Source organism: Protopterus annectens, chromosome 3.part1 (genome assembly GCF_019279795.1).
Source record: "Protopterus annectens isolate FY-2018-M chromosome 3.part1, PAN1.0, whole genome shotgun sequence".
Taxonomy (NCBI): domain Eukaryota; kingdom Metazoa; phylum Chordata; order Ceratodontiformes; family Protopteridae; genus Protopterus; species Protopterus annectens.
Genome location: NC_056732.1, coordinates 391,556,305 through 391,582,805, shown reverse-complemented (window position 1 = coordinate 391,582,805; position 26,501 = coordinate 391,556,305). Strand labels below are relative to the sequence as shown.

The window sequence follows — 26,501 nt, the reverse complement described above, 5'->3', positions numbered from 1 at the left end:
AACAAAGGCAAATTATAATGCTTTGCGTAAGTGTGAACAGAAGACCATGTGGCAGCCTTTAAAATATCTTTAGTAGGTACACCCCTTAAAAAGGCTGCAGAAGTGGAAGCTGCTCTTGTGGAGTGGGTCCTAACCCCTTGAGGAGGAACCTTGCCATGAAAGGAATAACAGAAAGTAATACAATGTGCAATCCACTTAGAAATGGTTTGCTTAGAGATAGCTTTGCCCTGAGCTCCAGGGGCAAAACTGACCAATAGCTGTGCTGATTTCCGAAGGTTTTTAGTCCTGTCCAGGTAAAACCTGAACTGTCTGTGCACATCAAGAGAATGTAGGATCCTTTCACCTCTATTTTGAGGATTAGGAAAAAATAGGAAGGTGTATGGACTGATTTAAGAGTCAGGCTAGAAAAACCACCTTGGGCATAAAAGAGGGACTGGTTCTCAGAGATACACGATCTGCATGGAAGAAGAGAAAAGTCTGCACAGCCATCAGAGCTTGCAGCCCCGAAACTCTCCTTGCTGAAGTTATAGCCAAGAGGAAGGCAGTTTTCCAAGAGAGAAAACTTTATATCCGCAGTGGCAGCTGGCTCAAAAGGAGAAAGAGTGAGTTTCTCTAAAACAAAATTAAGATCCCAGGCTGGAGTAGGTGCCCTTCTGGGAGGCTTTAAGTTGCTAACACCTCTGAGAAACATTTTCATTAGGGGATGAGAGAAAATGGGTTGCTCAAAAGAACAAAGAGCAAAAATGGCTGAAGTATGGATCTTGACAGAGGAAAAAGAAAGAACAGCTTGAAGCAAATCAGCCAAGTATTCCAGGATCAGAGGAAGAGTAGGCTGAGAAGAAGATTCCCCTCTAGCCTACATCCAATGAGAGAATCTTTCCCATTTGCCAGCATAAGACTTCCTAGTGCTAGGCCTCCTGGCCTCATGAAGCATGTTAACCACCTGCTTGGAAAGGGAAGAAGAAATGGATTGATTCATACAATGAGCCATGCTGCCAAATGGAGAGACTGAAGATGAGGATGTAGAATTTTATCCCCCTTCCTGAACCAAATTAGAAGTTATGTACTCACCATAACGTTCCATCTGAGTAGGTACTTCATTTGTCTGCAACCTGTGGGTCTCTGATCCGACCGGCAGCTTTCCAAGCTTCAAGATCCGAGCTCCTAGCTCCTCCCCTCTACCCACAATCCCCTGTCACCACCACACTACCTCAGATCGGTTTTGCTGTATCACCTGAAAAAACCTGTAATAAACAGGTTCAGATATTCTCAAGAATCATAAAGATCCTAGAAACCCGATACAGGTTAGGGGGATGGCAGGGGGGGATGGTTGCAGACAAATGAAGTACCTACTCAGATGGAACGTTATGGTGAGTACATAACTTCTAAATCTGAAGTAGTTGCTTCATTTGTTCTGCAACCTGTGGGACAGAGTCCCCAGCTACCTAAACAAAGAAACCTGGGTGGTCTATGGGAGGATATTCAAGCACCCAGGAGCCAAAGACGCCCTGCTTCTAGATATCATGTCCAGCTTATAATGAGAAATAAACGTATGAGCAGAAGACCAAGTGGCTGCTGAACATATGTCGTCCAACGTCATCCTGGACCAGAAGGCTGCAGAAGTTGCGATGGACCTTGTGGAATGTGCACGGATTTTGAATGGGGTTGTTTTGCCTGATGCCTTATAAGCCTGAGAAATACATTGACAAATCCAATTAGCCAGTGTCACTTTGGATATAGGTTTTCCCATGTATGAAGGAGCAAATGACACAAAGAGTTGATCAGCCTTACGAACATCTTTGGTCCTGTGCAGGTAAAAACACAACTGTCTATGTACGTCTAGTGTATGCAACATGTATTCTCCCTTATTTTGAAAATTTTTGAAAAACACTGGCAGACTGATATAGTCTGATTGATATTTGCCACAGATGCCACTTTTGGTAAGAAAGATGGGTTAGTCCTGAGAGACACTCTGTCATTGTGGAAAATAAGATAGGGAGGTTTCATGCACAAAGCTTGGAGCTCTGAAACCCTTTTAGCAGAAGTTATGGCCACCAAGAATGCTGTTTTCCAGGACAGAAAATTAAGGGGTACAGAAGCTGCAGGTTCAAACGGAGGTTTCGTTAAGGCTTGCAGAACAAAGGTCAAGTCCCAAGGGGGAGTCACGGATTTCACTGGTGGCTTGAGAAGGAAAACGCCATGCAAGAATGTCTTGCACAATTTTGTAGATGCTAGAGATCCTAATCGGTCTCCCACATGAAAATGGGATATTGCTGCCAACTGTAATTTTACCATTGATGCACTGGCCCCTTGTTCAAAAATCATGGACAAAAAATCCAAGACTGTAGGAATCGGAACAGTAAAGGGGTTGAGACCTTGGCTGTTAGCCCAGATAGAAAATCGTTTCCACTTGCTATTATAGATTTTCCTGGTGGACGGTTTATGAGCCGCTACCAGAATAGTTTTCACTGGTGACGAGATACAGAGAGTCCTTGCCATTAGTGGAACTGGATCAACCAAGCTGCGAGCTTGAGGTTTACCAGGTTCGGTGTTGGGCACCCCGTTGGGTGCGTTATCAGATCTGGAATTGGATCCAGGATTAAAGGGGAGGAGAGACTGTGAGACCGCAGGTATGGAAACCAGATTTGACAAGGCCAGAATAGGGCTACGAGGATAATTTTGCTCCCCAATCATGCGGCTTTCTGAATGAACTTCGCCATGAGCGGAAGCAGGGGGTAAGCATAGAGTAGACCGGGAGTCTCTGGGGCTCCCCCCTTCTGGGGGAAGAATTGCGAAGAACTCGCTGCATTTTGTGTTTTGGGGGTAGCAAAAAGATCGCAGCGAGGCCAACCCCACTTGTGGAAAATTTCCTTCGCAACTTTCGGATTGAGAGACCACTCGTAAGGACTGAGAATTACTCGACTCGATTTGTCCGCCAGAATGTTGGATCGTCCCGGAATGTGCATTGCTATCAGAAAGCGGTTGGTGGATATCGCCCATTCCCAAACTCTCATGGCTTCTCGACAAAGAGGGTAGGATCTGGTTCCCCCTTGTTTGTTTATATACCAGACCACTGACATATTGTCAGTCTGTATTGCAATCGTTCCTAGAGGAAGAAAGTCTTGGAGAGCCTGCAACGCTAGAAGCACCGCCCTCATCTCCAGAACATTTATGTGCAAGGCGGTCTCCGACAAGGTCCACGTACCTTGGACGTTTCTGCCCAAACAATGCCCTCCCCCCACCCTAGGCGAGAAGTATCCGTGGTTAACATAACCTGGGGGGGGAATCACAAAGGGTCTCCCTTGCCTGAGTTCTGGGGAGTGAAGCCACCAAAGGAGGGATTCCCTGCAAACTCTGCTCAGGGTGGAGTAACAGTGACCATTGAACTTGGAGTGTCCACTGTAATATACGCATCCTTAGGCGAGCATGGAGAGAGAGGCCGATAGCCGCTGCCATCGAGCCTAGTGCTCTCAGGACTAACTCCGCCGGCGGAGCTTTGGTGCGAACAAGAGCCAAAACCTGGAGTGAGAGGCTGCACAGCCTGTCCAAGGTCAAGAAGGCCCGAGAAGATCGGGAATCTAGCCTGGCTCCTATGAAACCTAATGCTTGCACAGGATGAAGAAAGGATTTCGGTATGATGACCGAGATGCCCAAGCTGTCAGCAAGAGACAGCATATAGTCTCTCGCGGTACAAAGTTGATGCCTGTTGGTTGCTGTGAGGAGCTAGTCGTCTAGGTACAGAAAGACCCTTATGCCCTGAAGCCTCAGGTGGGCTGCAACCACTGCCATGACTTTGGTGAACACCCTGGGGGCTGAGGGGAGTCCGAACGGAAGGACCCTGAACTGGTAATGACTGTCCCCTAGCCGGAAGCAGAGGAACCTCCTGGACCGCCTGTCCATTAGGATGTGGTAGTACGCGTCCTTGAGGTCTATAGAGCACATCCAGTCATTCTCCTGCATTAATGGGAGAATAGATTGTAGAGTGACCATCCGGAATTTTTCTTTGGGGACAAACATGTTCAGGGCGGACAAGTCTAGAATGGGCCTGAGGTCTCCCGTCTTTTTTGGCACTAAAAAGAACCTCGAGTAGTAGCCCAATCCGGATTGGTCTGGGGGGACCTGCTGTATGGCTCTTTTTTCTAACAAATTTGAAATCTCTACGGTCACCGCCTCTCTTTGATTGGGTGGGACATCAGGGAGGCGACCACCTGAGGGAGGACGAAATAGGAAGAGAATTTTGTAGCCTCTGGATATAATTCGGAGCACCCATCGATCATTCGTGATGGACTCCCACATTGACAGGTGCTTCGTTAAATGCCCCCCGACTGCCTCCAGAGCTGGACAGTCGGGTAAGCCCTCAGGGCTGCTGCGCGGGTCTCTCGGAAAAAGGCTCCCTAGACCCGAAGTTACGCGGTCCCCCTCTGCCTCTGGGCCGGCGTCCACCCTGCCCTCTTCTGCCTCTGGAGGGCGCGGAGTCCGAAGCTGGATAGGATTGCTGAGACTTGCGGAACCACAGCTTCTTTTGCCCCCTCTGATTCCTTGAGAAGGAACTTTGGGGGCTCGAGAAGCGGACTCCGATGGCAGACAGCGTCTTCCCATCCTTCTCGCTTTGGACTAGTGTATCACATACGGTCTTGCCAAAAAGCGAAGAGCCATCAAAGGGTGTGTTCGCGAAGGACACCTTGAAAGGTTCCGCGAAATTACAAAGACGGAGCTGGGCGTGACGTCTCACGACAACACCTGCCCTGCTGGCCCTTGCGGCTCCCTCCGTAGCATAAGACAGTAGCCGCATGGACGTATTTGAAATGGACTTGAAAGTGGCCATACGTGTCGAGAACACGGTTTTGCCCTCGACAGACATGGACTCCGGTGGAGCTGCAGTGTATTCCTTGATCAAATCCCGTTGCAGCCTGACATGCGCCATATAATTCAGCGCCCTCACGGAGAAGGTTGCTGAAGCAAAGGTCCTCTTCCCTATATGGTCTAGCGCCCGGACCATGGAGCTCTCCTGAGAGAGTTCTCTCTTAGTGGCAGCAGTCACCAACATGGCATCAACTGGAGACCCTTTGGCCCAAGCCTGCCTGTCTGAAGGGGGGCTAAGGATTTTATCCGGTCGACGTGGGATAGGCTCCACGGTGTCGGGATCCTGCCAAGCCCTGGTAGTCAGGAGATCTACCAGGGGATCTGCCGGTGGGGACACCCAGGAGGTAGATGGGCCCGCTTCAAAAGCCTCCAGAAATACAGACTCATCCGAGGAAGGTTTTTGGGCAGACCCCCCCCCCAATACGCAACATTTCCATGATGTCTCCAAAGGAGACATCCTCGGGGGGGGGGGTGACCTTGGGGAACCTTCCCTTTCCTCTAAGTCCGTATCTGTGGTGACAGACTCGGGGGAGTCAATGTGCCTCCTTTTACGAGGCACCTCCTCTGTGGGACTGTCAGAAAAGGGCTCGTCAACGGCCTCTTGTCCTTCCGAGGGAACCAACTGGAGGGTCTGAACAGGCTGTCCCGATGGAAGGATGATGGAAGTTAGACCCGTATGCAATGGGGGAGCGGAGGGATCTAAAGCCAGAGTCGGGGACCTGGAAGACCTCGACAGTACCCTCTCCACTACCTCAAATGCAGAGGGAGAACTACTCTCTTCCGGCCCCGAGAGCAGTCTCCTCTGCTCCAAGATAGGGATCGAGGTCGGAGCCGAAGCCATCGGATCCGAAAGGGAGGTGCTCTCCGACATAGGCGGTGCCGAAGATGCACCAACTCCTACGGATCCACCGCCCGGCCCACGACCCCGAGAGCTCAGATCCGAGATACTCAAGGGTATGGTCGGCGTCGAGAAGACTTGGGCCACCGGCACCGACAAAACCCCGGCTCTGAAGGGGCCTGGATCCGTAGACTCCAAAACCCGGATCCGGGTTGAAGAAGGAGAAATAGGGGCAAATATTGAAGCTGCACCCCCCCCCCCCATGGAGGGGGGGCAGGAGCACCCCCATCTGCATTTGGGTCTGCAAAAACCGACGCATCATCCTATCCATATCGGCGTCGGACAGAGACCTAGTAGATCTAGAGGAGGTCGTAGAGGCGGGCATGGAGGGCGACCTCGAGGGTGATAGGAGCTCCTCCTCCAGCTCCGGTGAGAATGAAGGAGATCGGAGCAGAGAAGGAGAAGGTCCGGACACCCTCGGAGGCGATTTAACAATTTTTGAAGGCGGAGACTAGGGATGAGGCTCGGCTCGCCTCTTGTGTCTGTGCTTTTCCCTAGAAGGAGAAGACTGAACTTCCTTCATACTCAAGGCAGTAGTGGGAGGTTGAGTCCCAGCCTGAGTCGAGGGAATCAGAGGTGCCGAAGCTACCTGGGCGGCCTGCACCTTGGAGGGAGAGGAGGAAGAGGTCTCCTCCGGGGGAAGCAATCCCACCAGAATAAGCCTGTTCCTCCTGTCCCTCACAGCCCGGGGGTTGAAGGCTGCGCAAACCTGGCAGTCTGAAGACAAATGGACAACCCCCAGGCATATAACGCACTGAGTGTGGCAATCAGCTGGGGAAAGCTTATGGCCACACCCAGTGCACTTTGAAAAAATAGCTTTATGGCCTTCGGCCATTTTGCTAACACACACACTCACACGCCCGAACACCTAGGGGAAGGTTTAACTGAATAAAAACGCAATCCCGAAAACAAAAAAGGGCAGAGAAACACTCTTCTTTTTAAATTATTAAACTTTTAAGAAAAATCTCTTGAAAAAATTATTCACTTCCCTGTCTAAGCTCAGGAGCTTTGTTCAAGACGCTTGTATTCAAGCCGTGGCAAAAACGATCTGAGGTAGTGTGGTGGTGACAGGGGATTGTGGGTAGAGGGGAGGAGCTAGGAGCTCGGATCTTGAAGCTTGGAAAGCTGCCGGTCCGATCCGAGGTCGGATCCGAGACCCACAGGTTGCAGAACAAATGAAGTAACTACTTCAGATAAATCTGGTTTCAGAGGACGACGCCAAGGAGGAAATTGGGAGAGAATGCGAAGCAGTGGATACTAATGCTGTCTGGGCCAGTCTGGAGCTATGAGAATGGTCCTTGGTCTTTCGTCCCTGATCTTCAGCAACAATATTCTGGGAAGAAGAGGAGGGAAGGCATAAACTGAAGGTAGCGTCCAAGGGAAGGACCGAGCATTCACTCTCCAGGCCTTGCTGTGATGCTGTCTGGTGCAAAAAATTGGTAGAAGGTAGTTGTCTGGGGAGGAGAAAAGATCTACCTGATGAGTGCCCCAATGCTGAATGATGCTGTAAAAGACTGCTCTGTTCAGTTGCCACTCATGAGGATCCAGGGTCTGTCTGCTCAACTGGTCTGCCAAAACATGGAGTCTCCCTGGACGAAACTGAGCTAGGAGGTGCAAACCCAAGTATGTTGCTGTGGACCATAGAATCATACTCTGTCTGCACAGGGGGCAAGACTTACTCCCTCCCAGTTTATTGATGTACCACATGACTGTGGTGTTGTCTGTCCTGGCAAGCAGAGATCCTGGAGAAAGAAGATACAAGAAAGCTAGTAAGGCCTGCTGAACTGCTATCAATTCCTTCAGGTTTATGTGCAAGTGCATCTGCTGGGCGCTCCAACGTCCCTGTATACATCTGCCATCCAGGTGAGCTCCCCAGGTGTTGTCCGATGCATCCGTGGTAAGAACTTGAATGGCAGGAGGTGGGTGAAAAGGCATGCCTTTGTTTTGTAAGCAGGCGGCTGCCCACCATAGAAACTCTGTCTGCAGACATGGAAGCAGAGGAATTATCATATCCAGGTCCTGTGTGTGTTGACACCAAAGGTTCTTGAGGTACCATTGTAATTTCCTCATATGCAGTCTTGCATATGGAATCATGAGACTGCAAGAGGCCATGTATCCCAGACCTTGCAGGTATTTCCTTGCAGGGAGCTGGAACAGGCTTGCCAAGTCCTTGAAGTAAACTGAAAGAGTTGCCTGCTTCTCCTGGGTGAGATATATCATCTGAGCGGCTGTGTTCAGTCTCGCTTCCAGGAATGTTATCTCCTTGGTTGGAACCATTTTTGATTTTTCCTCGTTGAGAGTGTAACCCAGGAAAGAGAGAAGAGTCTTTACAAATTCCAGACCCTTTAACAGCCGTTCCTAAGAATTTGCTTGAATTAGACAGTCGTCCAAGTATGGATAAATCTGAATGTTCTTCTGCCTGCAAAAAGCAATGACTAGAGCTAGGCACTTTGTGAAAACTCTGGGAACAGTAGATAAGCCAAAGGGCGGCGGAAAGAATTGATAATGTTGCTTCCCACTCTGAAACAAAGGTACTGCCTGCAACTTTCCCTGACAGGGATATGCAGATAAGCTTCTTTGAGATCCAAAGTTACCAACCAGGAGTCCTTGTCTAACATTGGTAGCAATTGATGCAGAGTGAGCATTTTGAACTTTGGAATTACCAAGAAGGAGTTCAGAATGGATAGATCTAGAATAGGACGCCAGGTGCCTCCTTTTTTGGAACTAAGAAAAGTCTGGAATAGAAGCCCTGGCCTACCTGCTGAACTGGTTCTACTGCCCCCAGATGTAATAGAGACAAAATTTGCTTTTCTACTTCTGCCCTTTGGTTTGGAGGAATGTCCAGGTATCCTTTGGACACCGGAAAGGTGTGGAAAGCAAACCTGTGTCCTAGGGATACAGTTCTGAGTACCCATTTGTCATCCGTGATAGTGGCCCAGACATTTGCAAAAATGTCCAACCTTCCCCCTAAAGGAAACTCCGGGCGAGCAGGAACAGGCAGCAGTTGGACAGAGTCATTAAGAATGCTTGGATTGAGATGCAGGCTTAGAACTTCCAGCCTTAGAAGTGGAAGCATCCCATCGCTTAGACCTTTGAGGGGTAGCCACCTGCCCCCTAGAAGATTTGTAACCTTTAGTCCTAGAACGGTTTCTGCCGGCATCAGGAAACATTCAACTCTTAGAAGGGTAATTCCTGCTGAAGCGAGGAGGTTGAACTTGCAGCTGCTTGCATAGACTTGGCCTTATACTCCATCTTTTTGAGCACTTCCTCTGCTATGCGGCCAAAAAGACTGTCCATATGTAAAGGTACATCTAAAAGCTTAGCCTTGACAGCTCTGGAAGGGGCTCTTCCCCGAGCTAAGCATGTCTTCTGATAACAGATCCAGTAGCTGTTGGCCTGCAGGAAGCTTCTAGAATGTCAAAACCACAATGTAATGAATGTTCATTGAAAAGACTGGCAGAATTCAGCAAATCCTGCATATCTTTACTCTCTGCAAAAAGAGGCACACTTGCAATCTTTGACTTAATAGTCTCCAAGGTGTGCTGCTGATACTTAAGCATATGAAAAAGGCAATTAGGAGATCCAACAGCAAGAGTGGCAGAGGTATAAACTTTTTTACCCCACCTATCTAGGTTTCCTGTCGGAAGGAACAGGATTTTTGGTAATAGTGGCCTTAATCCCTTTAGACCCTTGAGAAATAACCTCTGGGTCAGCTAGCAGATTCCTAAAATGAAACAAATGAGAATCAAGGACTCTATAGTACCGGTCAGGTTTCCTGGGAGCAGGAGGAACAGAATTTGGAGTCAAGGAATTTTCTGCAAATTAAGGCAAGAAAAGAGGATCCCCAACGGGGTACTTAGCTGCAGTTGACTTTAACTTTGTAGTCGGAAACCAAAAAGGTAAACGGCTGACCAGCACTCATGCAAAAATGCTTCTGCTTCAGGCTCCGCAGCAAGGAAGACAGAGGAAGTGACGTCGGCTGCCTCCTTTTGTATCAGACGTTCTTTACAGCCGTCATATTTACTCACCTTTGGTATTCTGGCCAATCGAGGACTACCGTGAGTCGGATAAACCATTGGGTACGACTGCAACAGTGAAACACGATGAACATCCTTAATTTTCATAACTCATTTGTGCCTGAAGATTCTATCATTCCCTTCTGATAAATTAGCCAAGTAGTTGTGAATTTACTGAACCTGCATTCAGTGGGATACACTGGCGTTACAGAACTGGACATTGTATTATAGCAATCTATACTCATTTTTGCTGTTTTAATAAAAGAAACAGCACAAATTACTACTGGTATGCAGCAGCCTTCATTTTGCTTGAATTATGGTGGAATGGCTGACAGTTTCTAAATAAAAGGTTTTATTAACATGCAATTCAGATCTTCTGGCTGGGCTGCTAAGGGCTGATCTGTACCAGTCATTGTGAAGAGTTCCAAAAAGTTAAAACTGCATAAACAAGAAACTTTTATAAGCAGAAAGTACACTGTTGCTAAAAAAGGCCGCATGGACACTCAAGGTGTGAAGACCATCTTTTAGAAAACAGGCTGATCTGAAAAGCTGGCAATAGGTTCTGCTAAAATGTGGAACAGTTTTTAACTTAGTACTTTTATTGTCACAAAAAATGTATATCAATATGGGTGACTGCACTTTTGAGCATCTACCTTAGAGAGGTTAATAAGAGGATCTATCATTTTAATAAACATGCAGGAATAAATGATGGCTGATTTGTCGGTACACTGCTAAGAGGCAAGGATGCACAACAGATTTAATTTTTCAACCTGGCGACAATTAGTCATGTACATCCCTGTTCTCTCAAAAAAAAAAAAACACACTAAGGTTCAATTAACAGTTGAACCTGCAGTTTTGAAAACAACAGGTCTTGCTCTAGACCGGTTGGGAGTTTCACTGCTGACAGTCTCAAAGTGCTGGACAGTATGCTTTGAAATGGTAATCCAGCCTACATCCCGAGCTATTTCTAAGCTGAGGCATAAAAGTTTCCAAGTTTGTTTACATTACTTTGTGGTGGGAAGTGTGGTTGTTAGGGTATTTAGAGGAATACCAAATATGTGCCCATCTATGGTGGATGGATAGTTTCCTAATGATAGTTACTTTGGTTGGGTTCAGTGTCGAATGTGTGGGGGGGGTTTGATGGCTGAAGCCAAAGATTAGGTCTACAAGGAGGATGACAACAACATTTAAAAGTGGTGTGGCAGACAGTACACTCCAGCTTGCCAAGATGGCTCAGACCAGTGTAAATTCCTCAAATGTCAATGGAGTAACTAGCTTGTGTAGCAGGAAACTGACTGCTAGAGAAATTAAACTGAATTCAAGGCCTCCTTCTTGTTCAGGAAATCAGCCAGTGTGGAATTCCAAACGTACTACTGCCTACAGTTGGAAGTAGCCACAATAGAGAAAAAAACACTGTACTTTTTGTTCTTTTGGTTAAGTTCTTGTATTCATGATGCAGTTAATATATGGGGGTCGTGCAGCTAGAATTCAGGAACACTGGGTTACTCAATCATTTAATATCATTAACTCCTCCGACCAAACAGTGAAATAAGTAATAATGCCCAAAAAGGTGGGCATTACACTGAAATAACAGACTACCTACGGGTGTTGTAAGGCTATAATTCCAAAGGCAAAGGATCACACCAACTATGGAAGGTCCATATACCTCTAACACTTATCCAGAAGAGTATTACTGTGGTTAGGAAATTGGCTATTAGCTGTGTTCGCAGCTGGCACACAAGGTTAAAAGCTGTGAGATGTAGTTCCTGTGGGACAGAACTTGATTCCCTCAGCCCTCATTTGCCTACTAAGTGACCCTGTGTAAGTCACTTAACTAGACACTGCTCTTGGGTCACTCCTGAAAAGGGGCAGGGCCATCCAGTGGCCCTACCTGGTTAACAAAATGATTATTATTAAGCTTAGTTTAAATATGCAGATTCATCACATGGTCTCCAAGACATTACCAAACCACTGAAAAAGCCAAATGCTTCAGCTGTCAAAGCCAATCTCCTCCTAGGCTCTGCACAATTTAAACTCTTGCAAACAAATCCCTTCCCTCCCCTAGCAGCTAAACTCGCCCTGAAAACACCCTTCTGCAATATAAGAAATCAATTCCAATTTGGACATCCACTACAAACCTCAACTAAACTTCACTACACTTGCCACAGCTTTATAACCCTTGAGCCTAAACTTGAGAATCAGAGAGACACCCTTAAGTGGAATGCATGAGACCATTACTTTCACAATGGTCACCAGCATGACTGGAAAGAAAAAAAACGTTAGGGGAGAACTGAAAATGGTACAAATAAGTAGAGAATGGCATGCAGGCTTATTGATTGGAAAAAGTTGTTGACTTTGAATACTTGTTTGATAAACTGTGTCAATGATTTTTGATGCATGTGGTTTGACAATCTGCGACTTCAATTAAAGCAGTGTATGAAAAAAGAAAGAAATCCAAGTTACATCTGAACTTTCTAAAAAGTCCATTCATTAACTTCTCTCATCAGTGTAGTTTTGCACCACTTGATACCATATTTCCTGCCTGGATAGCTGCCACCCGAGCCATTTTCCTGAAAATGCAGACCTGAAGTGTGCCTTTAAATACATTTAAATATCTTCACAATTGTTGCTAGCTACAAATAAACTCCCAGCACAGTCACTAACTATTGTAATATAATGCTCCTGCAATCATAACCCAGATTTTGCATTGAGCAATAAAAAAAAAAAAAAGATTTATCTTTATGTAACTATTCAAAGCAGCAGTTTAGTTTATGAAATGTGCCCCTTTTTAACTGAGCACTTCTGTTAGACCCATTCTGGTTTGGATTAGTTTAGGGAAATATAATTATGAATATGTATTTAATTTCTCAAGCAGATGCAAATATTTCTGCAACTGAAAAATTTAGAAACAGCTATCAAGATGATTTTTTTTAATTGCATGCGATACCATTTAAATTGCCCTTCCTATCTGGTCTTTTAAAAGAATATTAAAACAAATCACATAATTCACAATAATGCATGGAAAATATTACAATATTTGTTAATGTTAACCAATTTGTGTCTTGTAATATTCACTGGCTATAGACTTGCTCCTTCTGCAACACACACAGCCCAACCATAGTTCCAAAAAGGTAAATTACATGCCTACTTTAATCAGTTAAAGCAGTGTTTCATAATGCTATGATATTTGCACAACAAATATCCCATGAAAGTTGTCATTCAAGTAACCGTGATGTCATTTTCTTTCTCCCAGCCAAACAATCTACAAAAGTACTGCTGTTTCAGCCAGTTGCCCATAATAATTATAAAAGTATACTAATATATTACAGGCACACTTGGATAATTGTACAACTAAATGTTAAGTTCAACTGCCATTCTTTAAGCATGAGTCTGCCCACTCTGTTGTACAAAGGAATGACATCCAGCCAAGCAGTTTCAGCAGCAGCTCTGGCATTGAAAACAAAAAAGCCAAAAGCTTACAGCTCATCCATACTGATAGAGGGTGTGGTGGTCCAGCCATCTGATGTGTGCTCTGGTGTAAGTGGCAGCCTCCACAAAATGAGGGCTAGAACTGGAAGGACACTACACCATAGCCCTTGTGTACATGTGCAAAGGAATGCACATGCACTGACAGAGGGGGTACAGTTAGGATTCAGTAGTGAGATAGATGTTTACGTCACCAAGGTTGAGATTAAGGCTACAGAAAAAGAAAAAAGTAACCCCAGACTTGAAAGATCTAAAGCTGCTGGAGGCAGGCACAGCATAGTTGCTGAAGCAGAGAAAGACCAGACAGGAAGGGCAGACTTGTGCTGCACCAGGGGACAAGTGTGTCTGCCAACAGCAGCACAGCAGAGATGTGGATGCTCTCAGTTACAAACCACCCTCATGGCTCTCTGGATGGTATTCCCTCTAGAAGGAGCTCAAGGGGATCAAGTACAATTCAGAGGAGTTTGATGAGCAACAGAAACACATGTTAAAAGGACATAGAAAAACTTAAGGACCTTGTCCACAATCTGAAAAGAGCTCAGAGTCCTCTCCGCTGCAGCAGAATAAAACTAATATAACCATGCCTCAGTCCATAAGCATATTGTGTCAGAGTGCTGAAGGCTGTCTTGTTCTGTGGGAGGTGCTGACTTGTTTTTGGCCAACTGGTACTTGAATGGCAGGACAATAATAAAGTGGCAAGTATTTATGACTGAGTGGAGTGCACCAATCACACAAAATCAAACAGACAGCAAAGAATGGAATGGCAACACACAGCACTCCACAACAAAAAATATGTAATTGCTGTAGCCAGAAATACAAACTACAATCAGATTACAATGTCACATTATGATACATCAATAAATAATGGTAGGGATCACCTACAAAGTTAAATAATGACAAAAATGCAAAAATAAAAATTAAATGCAACAAACTCAGTGTATTATAAAACCAAAAAAGTACTGATCAGAAATACTACGTGAAAACTTAAGCAATTAGCAAATTCACAGATGTGCAATATTTTCCATGCAGTTTAAGTGCTTACCTGTGTAATAACATTTTCCATCTCAGCCTTCTTCTCCGCTGGACACTTTTTGTCAGACATTAACTTTTGAAGATGAGCTGATTGAAAAATACATACATAAATAAAATGTGTCTATTCAGGAAACATGTACACAGTACACATCAACACTGTCAACAATTGAAAATAAAACAATGACCAAGATCTCAGTGAAATCAATCTCATTGCGAAAAGCACAACTGTGTAAGTAGCTCAACACTGCAGTGATGTTTAAATACAAGAATCACTGGTGCAATATGATTTATAAAAGGGCTGTGCATCAGCACCAGGATGCAGCATATGACTACACTTCCAGGGCTTTGGACATCCTCAAAGCAGGCCTGGCCACCTCCCTACACTAATGACGTTGTTATAACACTGGGTAGGAAAAAGCAAATACTCTCTGCCATCTTCAGTTAGTTATTTTCAGTATGAAAATAGAGGGGGAGAAAGAAAGAGTACTAAATCATTGCAAATCCCACAAACCCACAAAACTTGAACAGCAAAACATTATTTGCACCTAGAATGAATTTCTAGCTTATATCATTTACAAAAGGTGTTGACGGAAATGCAAGTAGCTTTAACAAACACAGTTCCACCAAAAAGTTGCCAAAATCTCAAATTATTCCAACAGAACACACTTTACTTCAGTCCTTGCAGTAAGCAACGTTATCAAATACAACAAACTAGAGCTACGGCAAACTCCTTCCAAGGCTGAACAGTGTTTGCTGCACTAGAGATTTTACTAGCTACAACATAAAAAAACTGCACAACAGGTATGACAGAATCAAAAAAAGTCAAGTCTTTTTCAGTTACAAGTTTAAGTCTCAAGGAAAGGTAATAAGCTTGCTTGCTTGGTGGTCTTATGACACAAGACCCTTTTCAGGAATTACTGTAGGAGTGATGTCAAAGGGGGAAATCCATGGGCAGAACTGAAAAACGTACACAAGCCCATTGTTAAAACAAGGATGCCAGGTAACTCAAACACTTTGAACAGAGACTAACACAGGCAGAATACTATTCAGAACTACACCACAAAGAAAAGCAGACTGCTTTCTAATCTCCTGCAATATAGTACAGTTGTAGAAGAACTTACCGTAACGGTAAATGTCATCCTGATCAATGTCACAGTATCCCAAACTGTTGATTATCTTGCCAAATAACCTGGACATCTGGCAGGGGTACCAAAGCAAAGCCTTACATAGTGCCATAGGACCCAAGCCTGCAGGGCTAAGGGTACATCAGCGGAAATATAGGTGTGAAAACTTCAAACCATCTGAAAGCCAGGAGACGCATGATGAAGAGTACAAGACAGGCAAAAATCAATTAAGAAGGGAAAAGGCAGAAAATGGCTCACCCTCAGTCCATAAAAACAAGAGAGGACAATACCTAATTTGGGGCAAAGAATGGGGTGGTAGGGTGGGAAGGAGTAAAGCAACAGTGATCAGTAGGACATCTACTGTTATGGTAAGTTCTTACACAACTATACAATATCCTTTTTAGATCACCTTTGCAGTATTCCAAACTGTTGGGCGATTCCCAAAGCTTAGTGAGTAGTAAGGGTGCATGGAACAGGCAAGACAGGTTCTGCCAATTAGTCCAGAGAGAACAGAGCTTACAAAAGAGGCCCCTGACCAAGAGAAAAAATCATCTAATCTAGTGTTTGGTAAAAAAGTGCATGGAGAAAACCAAGTTGCTGCTTCTAGGACAGCTATGGAATCAATTCCTTTATAAAAGGCAAATGCTCTAGTGGAATGGGCTTTAACAGAGGAAGGCAATGATTTACCATGGTGGGTGAAACAAAAGGAAATAGATTTAGAAATCCAGTTAGTCCCAAACCTGGCTTCCCTAGAAAGAAAGTCCAACTGTGTAAAATCTTACCATAATGGCAGATGTCCTTCTCTTCACTGGTGCAGTATTCATAACATTAGGGACCCCTGCCTAGGGCAGCCTGACATCCAGCCAATATACTAAAGGCTTAGGTTGCTTTAAGGTATGCCGTACGTCATACGTATGGTCTTCACATAGTGTAGGGAATAAAGGTGACATCCAGACGTACCATCCTCAGAACTGAAAGACCCAGTAAGAACGCTGGTCCAGGAAAACCAATAGGTAATCAGTACATCCAGAAGAGACAGACAACAGGAAGGAGGGAGGGAGTGAATAATGCAACAGTGAAGAGAAGGGCATCTACCGTTATGGTAAGGTTTTACACAACTGTACTACGTCCTTCCAATTCACTGCTGAAGTATTCATAACATTAGGGAGAGTGCCAAAGCTCAGGAAGAAACCTAGGAGGAGGAAGGACCAGCCAACCTCTCTAGGAAGCCATGAAGGATGTCCCTAGCAAAACCAGCTCTTTCTGGAAATTCCATCCAACTTGTAGTGCTTGGTAAAAGTAAGCACATAAATCTAGGCAGCTGCCTCAAGAATAATTAGTATCCAAACCCTTGAAAACAGCACTAGAAGAAGCCACATCTCTAGTAGAATGAGCCTTTAAAGAATAAGAAAGGCTCGTACCATGAGAACAAAAAGAAATACCTTTTGAAATCTAAGGAGAAACAGTCTGCTTGGATACAGCTAATCCCAAAGACCTGGGATGAAAGGAAAAAAGAGCTGATCAGATTTCCTAACAGTCAGTCTTATCCAAATAAGATCAGAGTTGTCTATGCACACCAATGCATGTAGCACCTTCTCACTAGCAGACTGTAGAGAAAGAAAAAAGTGGACAAATAGAGTAATTAAGGGACAACTCATTCACCACGTTGGGCATAAAAGGATTAGTATGCAAGGACACCCTGTCCTTATGAAACACCGAAAAAGGAGGACAAGCCATAAGGGCTTCAAGCTCAAGACACTCATCTGGCAGAAGTAAGGGCTAAGAAAAGCACAGTCTTCCAAGAGCAATGTTGCAAAGAAGCTGAAGCCACAGGCTAAAAAGGAACCACAGTCAATTTATCCAAAACAAAAATTAAGATCCCAGGGATGAGGAACAGGCTTCCAGTGTAGCCTAATATGAAGGGCGTCTTTAAGGAAAGGAAAGCTGCATAAAATCTTACCATAACCACAGATGTCCTTCTCTTCTATGTTGTAGTATTCTACTCGTGGGTTTACCCTTCTTCCTCTCCAGTTCATCCGGCCAGGTTTTCCAAAGATTTTCAGTCCTTCTTGGTGGAGACGTCTGACATGGCAGCAGGTATGTGGGAAATAAAGGTGAAGTCTGCACACAACAGCCCTCAGAACATAAGAAGCCCCAGTCGGAGCCAGTCCTGTGAGGGCACAGACTGTCCAGTTTCACCCAGGAGAGCAAGTGCAGTGATACAAGATGGGAAGGTGGGAGGGAAGGACTATTGCAAAATGGAAGACAAGGACATCTATGGTTATGGTAAGATTTTACACAACTTTCCTATGTCCTTCTATTCCAATGTTGCAGTATTCTACTTGTCAATGAGTACCACAGCTCACTGAGGAATGGGAGGTGGCCTAGTTGAAGTTTCCAGGAGTCTGTGTAGGATAGCCCTGGCAAACCCTGCCCTAGCTCTGGAGACATGGTCCAAGTTTGTTGTATTTGGTGAAGGTGTGTACCGAGGACCAAGTGGCTGCCTCCAGTATAGAGTTAATGTCTAGTCCTTTAAAGAATGCTCCGGAAGAGGCTATGGCTCTGGTGGAGTGGGCCTTGACATTGCCCTGCAAGGTCTTGCCATGGTGTAGGTAGCAGAAAGAAATGGCCCAGAAGATCCAGGCCAAAATGGTTTGCTCAAGGCCCTTGGGGTGGAAGGACACAAACAGCTGGTCAGACTTCCTAAAAGGTTTGCTTTATGTAGATAAAACCTACGTTATCTGTGGACGTCTAGGGAATGCAGCACCCTTCTCACTAACCCCCGAATAAGGCAGGCAGGTGAATGGCCTGGTTCAAGTATAGGTCATTCACCACTCTGGGAATAAATGATGGATTTGTCCTGAGGGTCACCCAGTCCAGGTGGAAAATTAGGAAAGCTGGAGTAGCCATAAGAGCTTGGAATTCAGAAACCCTTCTGGCAGAGGTCAGAGCTACCAGCAATACAGTTTTCCATGTGCAAAACTTTAAGGGGGGCTTGTCTGCTGGTTCAAAAGGAGCTAGATTGAGTTTCTCTACAATACAGTTAAAGTCCCAGGGAGGGGGAGACGGTTTCCTGGGTGGTCGCATGTGCACTACATCCTTGAGGGGAGTCTGAATGCAAGGGGGTGGATCCATGGGAAGGCAGGCAGAGACAGCAGACAAGTGTGCCTACAGGGATGAGTAATACAACCCTGTCTGCATGAGTTCACACAGGTACGACAGGATGAAAGGCATATCACTTTCCAGTGGACCCAACTGTCTTTTGTGACACCAAATAGGATTTCCTAGTGTTAGGTTTCCTGGCCTCCTGCAGGACAGCGAGCACGTCCTCGTTATATAGGTGTCTGAAGGGGATCAGAATCCTATCCGCCACAGGGTGAGGTGTAGGGATTACCACTGTGGGTGTATCCGAGTACCCTTGTGCTGTGTGAGCAGATCCACTGAGGGGGGTAACTTGTGGTGATTATCCTTGGACAGGGGAAGGGGGAACCAATGCTGTCTTGGCCAGTAGGGAGTCACCAGCAAGATTTTCTGCAAGTCCTACTGAATTTTCATCAGGACCCTTTCAGAGGGAAGGGGGAATGCATACAGGAATTTTCCCTTCCATGTTATCGAAAAGGCATCTGTTACTAATGCCTTGGGGTCTGATGTCCTGCTGCAGTAACCAGGAAGTTGCCTATTTATGGAGGAGGTGAACAGGTCTATTTGTGGAATACCCCACCTGTGGACCAGATTCAAGAATACATTCCTTTGCAGCATCCATTCATGGTTTGAACTGGTTCTGCTTAGGTGATCTGCCTGGGAGTTGTGCAGGGATGGAATGTAGGCTGCCTGGAGGGAAATCCCCTGAGAGGTAGCCAGTTTCCACATCTGCAGAGCTAATTTGCACAGAAGGTAAGACTTTGTCCCTCCCTGCTTGTTGAGATATCACAGATCTGTGGTGTTGTCTATGAATATTTTTAGAGGCCCCTGCTCTAGATAAGGTTGTTGCAAGACCTGTAGAACGAGGAGGATGGCCCTCATTTCTCTGACGTTTATATGGTCTCATTTGTGTCTATCCACAAACCTCGTACTTTCCTTTCCCCCACAGTTGCTCCCCAGCCCAGATCGGAGGCATACGAGTGCAAGGTCTGGGAGGGAGAGGGTGTTTGCAGTGGGATGCCTGGGTTCTGGGCTACCTGAGCAAGCCACCATTTCAGTTCCTGATATAAACAGGGGAGCAGTGGAATTCTGAACTCCACAGGGTAAGAGTGCTGGGTTCACAACCACCGGAGGTACCATTGCAATTTTCTCATGTGCATCCTTGCTAGGGGCAGCATGGGAATGGTAGCTGCCATGCAGCCCAACAGTCTCAGGAATTGTCTTGGGTAGTTTATCAGGAATCCCAGAGACTGAGGGCCTGGCAGTGGCTTAGAAGAGTTGCCTTTTCTTCTGCCTGAATTAAAAGATTGTCCAAGTATACCTTTTGCCCTGCAACAGGTGATGACTGGAGCCAGGCATTTTGTAAATATCCTGGGGGCAGTAGAAAGTCCAAAGGGCACGGCACAGAACTGAAAGTAAGATGAGCCTGCCACAAACCAGAGGTATTTTCTGAAGGTGGGCTTTATAGGTATGTGAAGGTAGGCATACTTTATGTCCAGGGTAGCCATGAAGCCCTAAGGAAGGATGAGAGGAAAGAGAGTAGGGAGGGTGAGCATCCTGAAGGTAGGAACTCAAAGGAAGGGCTTGAGGCATGAGAGGTCTAAGACTGGCCTCCAAGGTCCCTACTTTCTGGATACCAAAAAGATTCTAGAGTAGAATCCTTTTCTTTTTCCTGTGGAGGTACTAGTTCTATAGTGCCTTGTAGCAGTAGGGTTTTGCAAGACCTGCTGGAGAAGGGGTATCATCCTACATGAACCTACTGAAAGCCCTGTTACTACACTTGGTATCCTACAGACCTCCAAGTGGTGACTTGTGTCTGGCATACAAGACATCCTTTGACCCATTACAGAAGATTTGCTGCACATCAGCAAGCGAAATGGCATCAGAAATGCTCTGTCTAGGGATATAAACCTCTTCTGCAACATCAACAAGAACACTTTGGAGGGACAGGTACATCTCAGAGGATACCACTGCTGTGGAACAGACTTTCCATCCCCATAACACAAAATTTATCTCTGTCCATTTTAAGTATAAAATAGAGCTATAGGTGAAAACTAGAAATTTTATCCCAGGACTGCCCCCTGTACTAGTGACAGACACAGCTCCAAATGATTTATTCCGTGTTAGGGACTATGCTATAGCTATACACATATAAATATATATATATATATATATATATATATATATATATATATATATACACACACACATACATACATACAGAGAGAGAGAGAGATGTATCTATCTATATATACGTATGTACAATTACTGACCATGCGGAGCACAAAAAGGGAAACCAGCTAGGGTTAAAATGGCAGGCAAATTCAGGTAGCCTAGTACTGGACTATGAACCAATACTAATCACATGACTACTACACCAAAAATGACAAAGGTAAAAAAAAAAAATCTGATAAACACTTAACATTACATCAGAAAATGAAAACATTTTTAAAAATGTACATTTAAAATTACGTTTTATCAATATATAAATTTATAAAAAAATTGTTCATAATCTAGCAGGCTTTAAATGTAGGCAGCTAGAAACAAAAGCCCTTCCATTTAACCCTGAAAATGAGTAAGCTCCTAATCTTTGTTGCCAGAGCACTTGATACTTACTATTAAAATTGCCATAGCCCACCTCTTGGATTCTTTTTCAACCTTTTTCAATGCAGTGAAATTGAAACCCTTAAATTCTTTTAGCATATCACGAGTCTTGACAGAGGTAGAAGGGATGTTAAAAATGCTCTATCATACACATGCATGTTAATTTGGTTTTACACATGTAAAAACAGAAGCATGTGGCACAGATAGCCAGACAACACCCTGTATATGTTACAGCTGTGTTTTCCACAAACCCTCACTATACCATGCCCTCTCACATAAATCTTCCTTAATATATTTACATTGAGGGCATCAGCCCCATTTCTTAGTGTCATACCTTGCAAAATCAAAGTCTCAGATATTCTCAATATATTTTTCAAATTCCTAGCTCGTCTATACACAAATTTTGGTGTAATCCCACTTTAATAACTACTTATGGAAAGTGGTTCAAAATACACATTGTTTTTTATATAATTATTGATAACTGGGCCATTTGCACCTTTTCAGCAACACCTTGCCCTCTGAGCAAGGATATGTAAATAACAGAAATGAAGGTGTTTACAACTACAGATAGCATGCATTCACTAAAGTACAGTGGGTAACCCCTATCCTTAAACATTTTTATAACTTCAAGTTCCTTTAGAAAATCTGAATATTCTGAAACCATTTTAGCTATATAAACACACTGACCTTTCAGTAAACCCTTCTTCTGACATTCAGGGTGACCACTTTTAAAATGTAAATAACAATTTGAAAAGGTGTTTACAACAGATTTGGTTGACTTAAAACAGTTATTAGCGTAATCTTTAGAGACTGTTTGTTTAAAAGATCCAAATAATTCAACCTGCGTTTATCACAACCAAAAGTAGATTTTATAAATCGGTTATTTCTCATCCAAAAAAGAAGGCATGACCTACACAAATGTGTATTGTTTGCCCAAACACCACATCTGAAAAAACGGGCCCAAGCAGTCCTCTTTGCCACACAAGAAGATTAAAATATTCATCCCTAAAACATATAAAATGATTCTGCAAGACGATTATTTCAAAAAACACTACCTATATATGTTGGCTTTCATACTAAACCATTCATAAGCATGCATCAAGATCTACTGAAAGACTCTTGGCACTTTAAGTGTGCGTAACAATGATATCTATTTATTCAGTTAAGTTTTTTGTTGCAATAAACAATAGTTTTATTTTCTGTTATTCTGCACGAGGTTGGTGCGGGGAAATGTTAAAGAATTGTAGTTTTTACCCAATATGATTTATATGCAGATGTGATTTTATGGAAATAGTCCTAAAAATGAGATGTATATATTTTAGAGGCAAGCATTTTTAACAAACCTCTGGTGTGGCAACAGTAGCTGCTTGCACTCCTCTTTTTGAAAATGTGGTGTTAGTATAAAGTTAGCATGACAAGGGGAGGTATATGCTTTACAGTCAAACTACCAGATTAACAGAGTCAACAAAATTCCAGTCAGTCTTCGGATACTTCTTCCAAAGTCACAGTTCACAAAGTCTTGTATTCCTATATCTATAAAGACTGATGCTTTATAGTCACCTAATTTCACAACACTTATGGTTTCCTTCTTGATCCTTTGGGTTCTTCTAGTTAACTTCAATGTGTTTTTATATGTCACTCAAGCATTTTCCTTTGGACAAAGGAAAAAAAAAAGCTTCCACTGGCAAAGTCTCTCTATTGGCTCTGATACTGTTGGGTCTATATTATGAGATATGTAAACATCAAACCATATAGATGGAAATCTCGAATTTCCATGGTTGGCCCGTCTGGATTACCTGCATAAGGTAAGTGTTGGATAGTTACGGAGTTTAGGATAGGGTGCAGGTTAAGTAATGTATGTTAGATTTAGTGTAGTGCTGGAGGTAGGGTTTTGTTAAATGTATGTATGTGGATTATTTGTTTTGTTTGGGTGTATGTCTGTAGGGGCGTGTCTTGGTAGTTACGGACCTTAGGGTTGGGGAGGGGTTAAGGAAAGTGCATAGTTAGTTGTGTATGTGGAGTTTAGTGTCAGGTTAGAAGTAGGGTTTTGTGCTTTACTTTATGTTAGAAGTAGGGTTTGGTTAGTGTATGTATGTGCTTTATTTTATTTGGGTAGGTAGAATATAGGTAGTGGTGGGGTTGGCAGACTATGACAGTTCGATTTTTTTTTCCGCTGTTTAGTGCATTTTTTCACTTTCATAATATAGACAGATACTGTTAGAAAAATGAAAAGCAAAGTCCCTTTCTGCATCCTGGCTAAAACTTTTTCCTCCTCCTTAGCCAGTTCTGCATCGAAAAATGTCTTTGATCCCCTGGAAAAAAATACTGAAGAAAACTAGACTTAATGGCTTGAAATCACATAACTGCCACTCAGCACTTAAATTTTATCCTTTGTTGACCAGTTGGGCCCCACTAGGCTAATGGCCTCTCTGCAAGTCTTATTTTTGCAATGGTATTAGTTCATCTGAACAGCTAAAGCTTATTCTATTTTTCCATCCTTTTGTTATGTGACTACACATTCCTTCAGTGTTTCACTTTAAATACCACTGAATAAATCTGACTTGTTTTCCTGTACATTATTGGAAATCACTGCCTGTACCAAAGCTGAAACACAAGCCATTTTTATAGAACACTTGCAAGAGCTTTTTCTTTTTCTGCTCTATTTCCTCTTACTTTCTCCAAATGTCATCTTTGCTGGTATTCAGGCAGTGTAATTACACTCAGGTAACTGAATTCTCCCCAACTCAATATTTTTAACTGGCTTTTTTTTTTCCACCGTTGCAGTTTTCATACTAGAAAAGCTCTAATCAACCTGCTGATCAGTATGCAGCCTTCGTGGAAGTCTCCGTGGTATGTCTTTCAGTATGCAGCCTTCGTGGAAATCTCTGTGGTGTGTCTTTTAGTATGCAGTCTTCATGGAAGTCTCTGTGGTGTGTCTTTGCAATTTACCGCATGCATGTTTTACTGAAAGAGGCAAGCATGTCAGTACTGAGGTGACAGTGAGGATGCACAAGCAAGCGTTTGTGTGCTAGGGTTAGAGTAAGGGGACAGTTTTAGTGTTGTGCATGAGTGCATGTGTGTGGAAGTGCATCCAAGTGTCTTGTGTCCTGGTACTCATGCCCTTTCTTAATAGTGTTTGCTAACTCAAATGCCACCCCTGCTCCTGCAGCACCCTACAGTCTGAAAAATGTGTTCCCTGACAGTACCACTATTCAGAGAAAATACACCTGTCAAACAAATCACCTAATTAAAAAATAAGGCTACTTTCCTTTTTTGTGATCAGTTGTGTGTGTGTGATCTAGGTCATTTATGCTGGTTTCAGTGAAGTTAGTTTGGGGATTTTGTTTTCTAGTAAATGACATGTTTGACAGCTTTGGTATCCATTAGTCTGAAATGAACTGGTAGGTAACTTAACTACAAACGTTTTGGAGCTGTCACAGTCCACAGTTCTGAACTTAGTTTGACCTTTAATTATAAATACACCTTTCTTTGGAATACTTTCAGATTTTATCTCTAATGGGCGTTTCTCAAAACTTCCACAAGACCGACATCAAACCATACACAATGGAGGTGTTACTACATCAGATCCAAAATAACAACAACCTAATTGGTTTGGAAGACCCTGCATTATTTTCACTCTTGTACACAGTTAATAACAAAATAGTAAGGCAGTGGTCATCTCAAATAACATACTCAAAAGGTAATAAAAGATGTTCCCTAATTAATCTGAAGGCTTTTCTTTTTTGAAGAAAGAACACTAGTGTTAGGAAGATTCATCACATGTGTGCTGCATATTCAGACCTAACCTTGCAAAAGCATCTGACACTACTCTTCAATAAAGGCCTTGTACATCAACTTGTTTAACTCATTGTAAATGATAAAGGTAAATATGTGGTAAAAAGAGGTCAAAAAAAGAGAAAGAGTAGTAGTGGTCTATCTTTCCAAGCATGCACAGATCAACCTCACTTTATCTCTTTTCTCAGATACAGCCACAGGTAGTGTTAAAAGTTATGTACTTAGCATAACTTGGCATCTGTGTTGTCCAGTTTCATTCTTCCTTAGTGATGGGTCCTTGGATCCAATTCAGCCACTTTTACAAGACTATGATCAGAGGCTCAAGCTCCTTCCTCTCCCATAATGCCTCATAGCTGCTCTAACCCCTCAGATTGAGTTTGCTGCTCTAGAATAGTTAACCACAGAAAGCCCATATATAAATTTGTGTGTGTATATATCTATAAACAACACAACATGTATCAGCATACACACCCAGAAAGGAAAAATAACAGAATATAACCAGATTCTGGAGCTCAAATTAGGAACCTGTGTGTTCCCAATTCTCTAGATCCCTCTAAGCAAATTAGGATGGGGAATGGATAGGCGGGATGTGAGGAAGAATTAAACTGAACAACACAGATGCTAAGTTATGGTAAGTACATAACTGCTAAATCTGATGTTGTCCATTTCATTCCTCCTCACTGATGGGGTCAAGAGTCCCCAGCTATGTAAATCCTTGGGTGGTCTTTTTAAAAGAATATGCCGGAGCACCATGACACAAAAGAGGTTTGGACCAAGTTGCTGCTGCACAAATTTCATCAATAGAAGTTCTGGAAGAAAAAGCAGATTAAGTGGCTATAGACCTAGCTAGTGTGCCTTTGGAGGATGGAATAGTTGCATGCCTTTTAATGAATAGATGGCAGAAATGCAATCAGTAATCCATATTGAAAGAGTGATCTTAGACACTGCTTGACCTAAATGATTGGATGAAAGAAATATTAATAACTGTTCAGATTTCTGATGTTTCTTTGTCCTGTGCAGACAGAAAAACAATTGTCTATGAACATAAAGGAGATGCAACATGTTCTCATCTTTGTTGGAATGCTTTGGGAAAAGGACTGGCAATTGAATTGTCTGATATTTGTCTTGGTCACCACCTTAGACATGAAAGTAGGGGTAGTTCTTAAGGACACCCTATCTTTATGGAAAACAACATAAGGTGGCTTGAAAGACACTGCTTGTAATTTAGAGACCCTTTTAGCGGAGGTTATAGCTATGAGAAAGAGAGTTTTCCTGCATAGAAATTTTATGTCATAACAGTCAGCTGGTTCGAAAGGTTTCTGAGCAAGGCATTGGAGGACCATGGACAGATCCAAAGGAGGAAAAGGATTTTTGATGGGAGGCCTAAGAAAGGAAACCACTTTCATGAAGGCCTTACATAGTTTGGATGTAGAGGAGTCGTTTTCCATGTGACGGTTTGAAATTGCTGCCAGATGTAATTTTATAGTAGAGAAACTAGCACCGTCCTGAAAGAGTGAAGCCAGAAAAAGAAACATAACAGAT

General features: G+C 43.6%; 1 protein-coding gene across 1 annotated transcript in view; it reads right to left on the bottom strand.

Moving 5' to 3' along the window:
* GARS1 (glycyl-tRNA synthetase 1) overlaps nt 1-26,501 on the bottom strand; it is a 508,631-nt gene that overhangs the window by 300,778 nt on the left and 181,352 nt on the right. Inside the window, exon 6 of the mRNA XM_044066863.1 lies at nt 14,306-14,382. Coding sequence (XP_043922798.1) covers nt 14,306-14,382 — 77 coding nt within the window. The remainder of the gene's footprint in view (nt 1-14,305; nt 14,383-26,501) is intronic.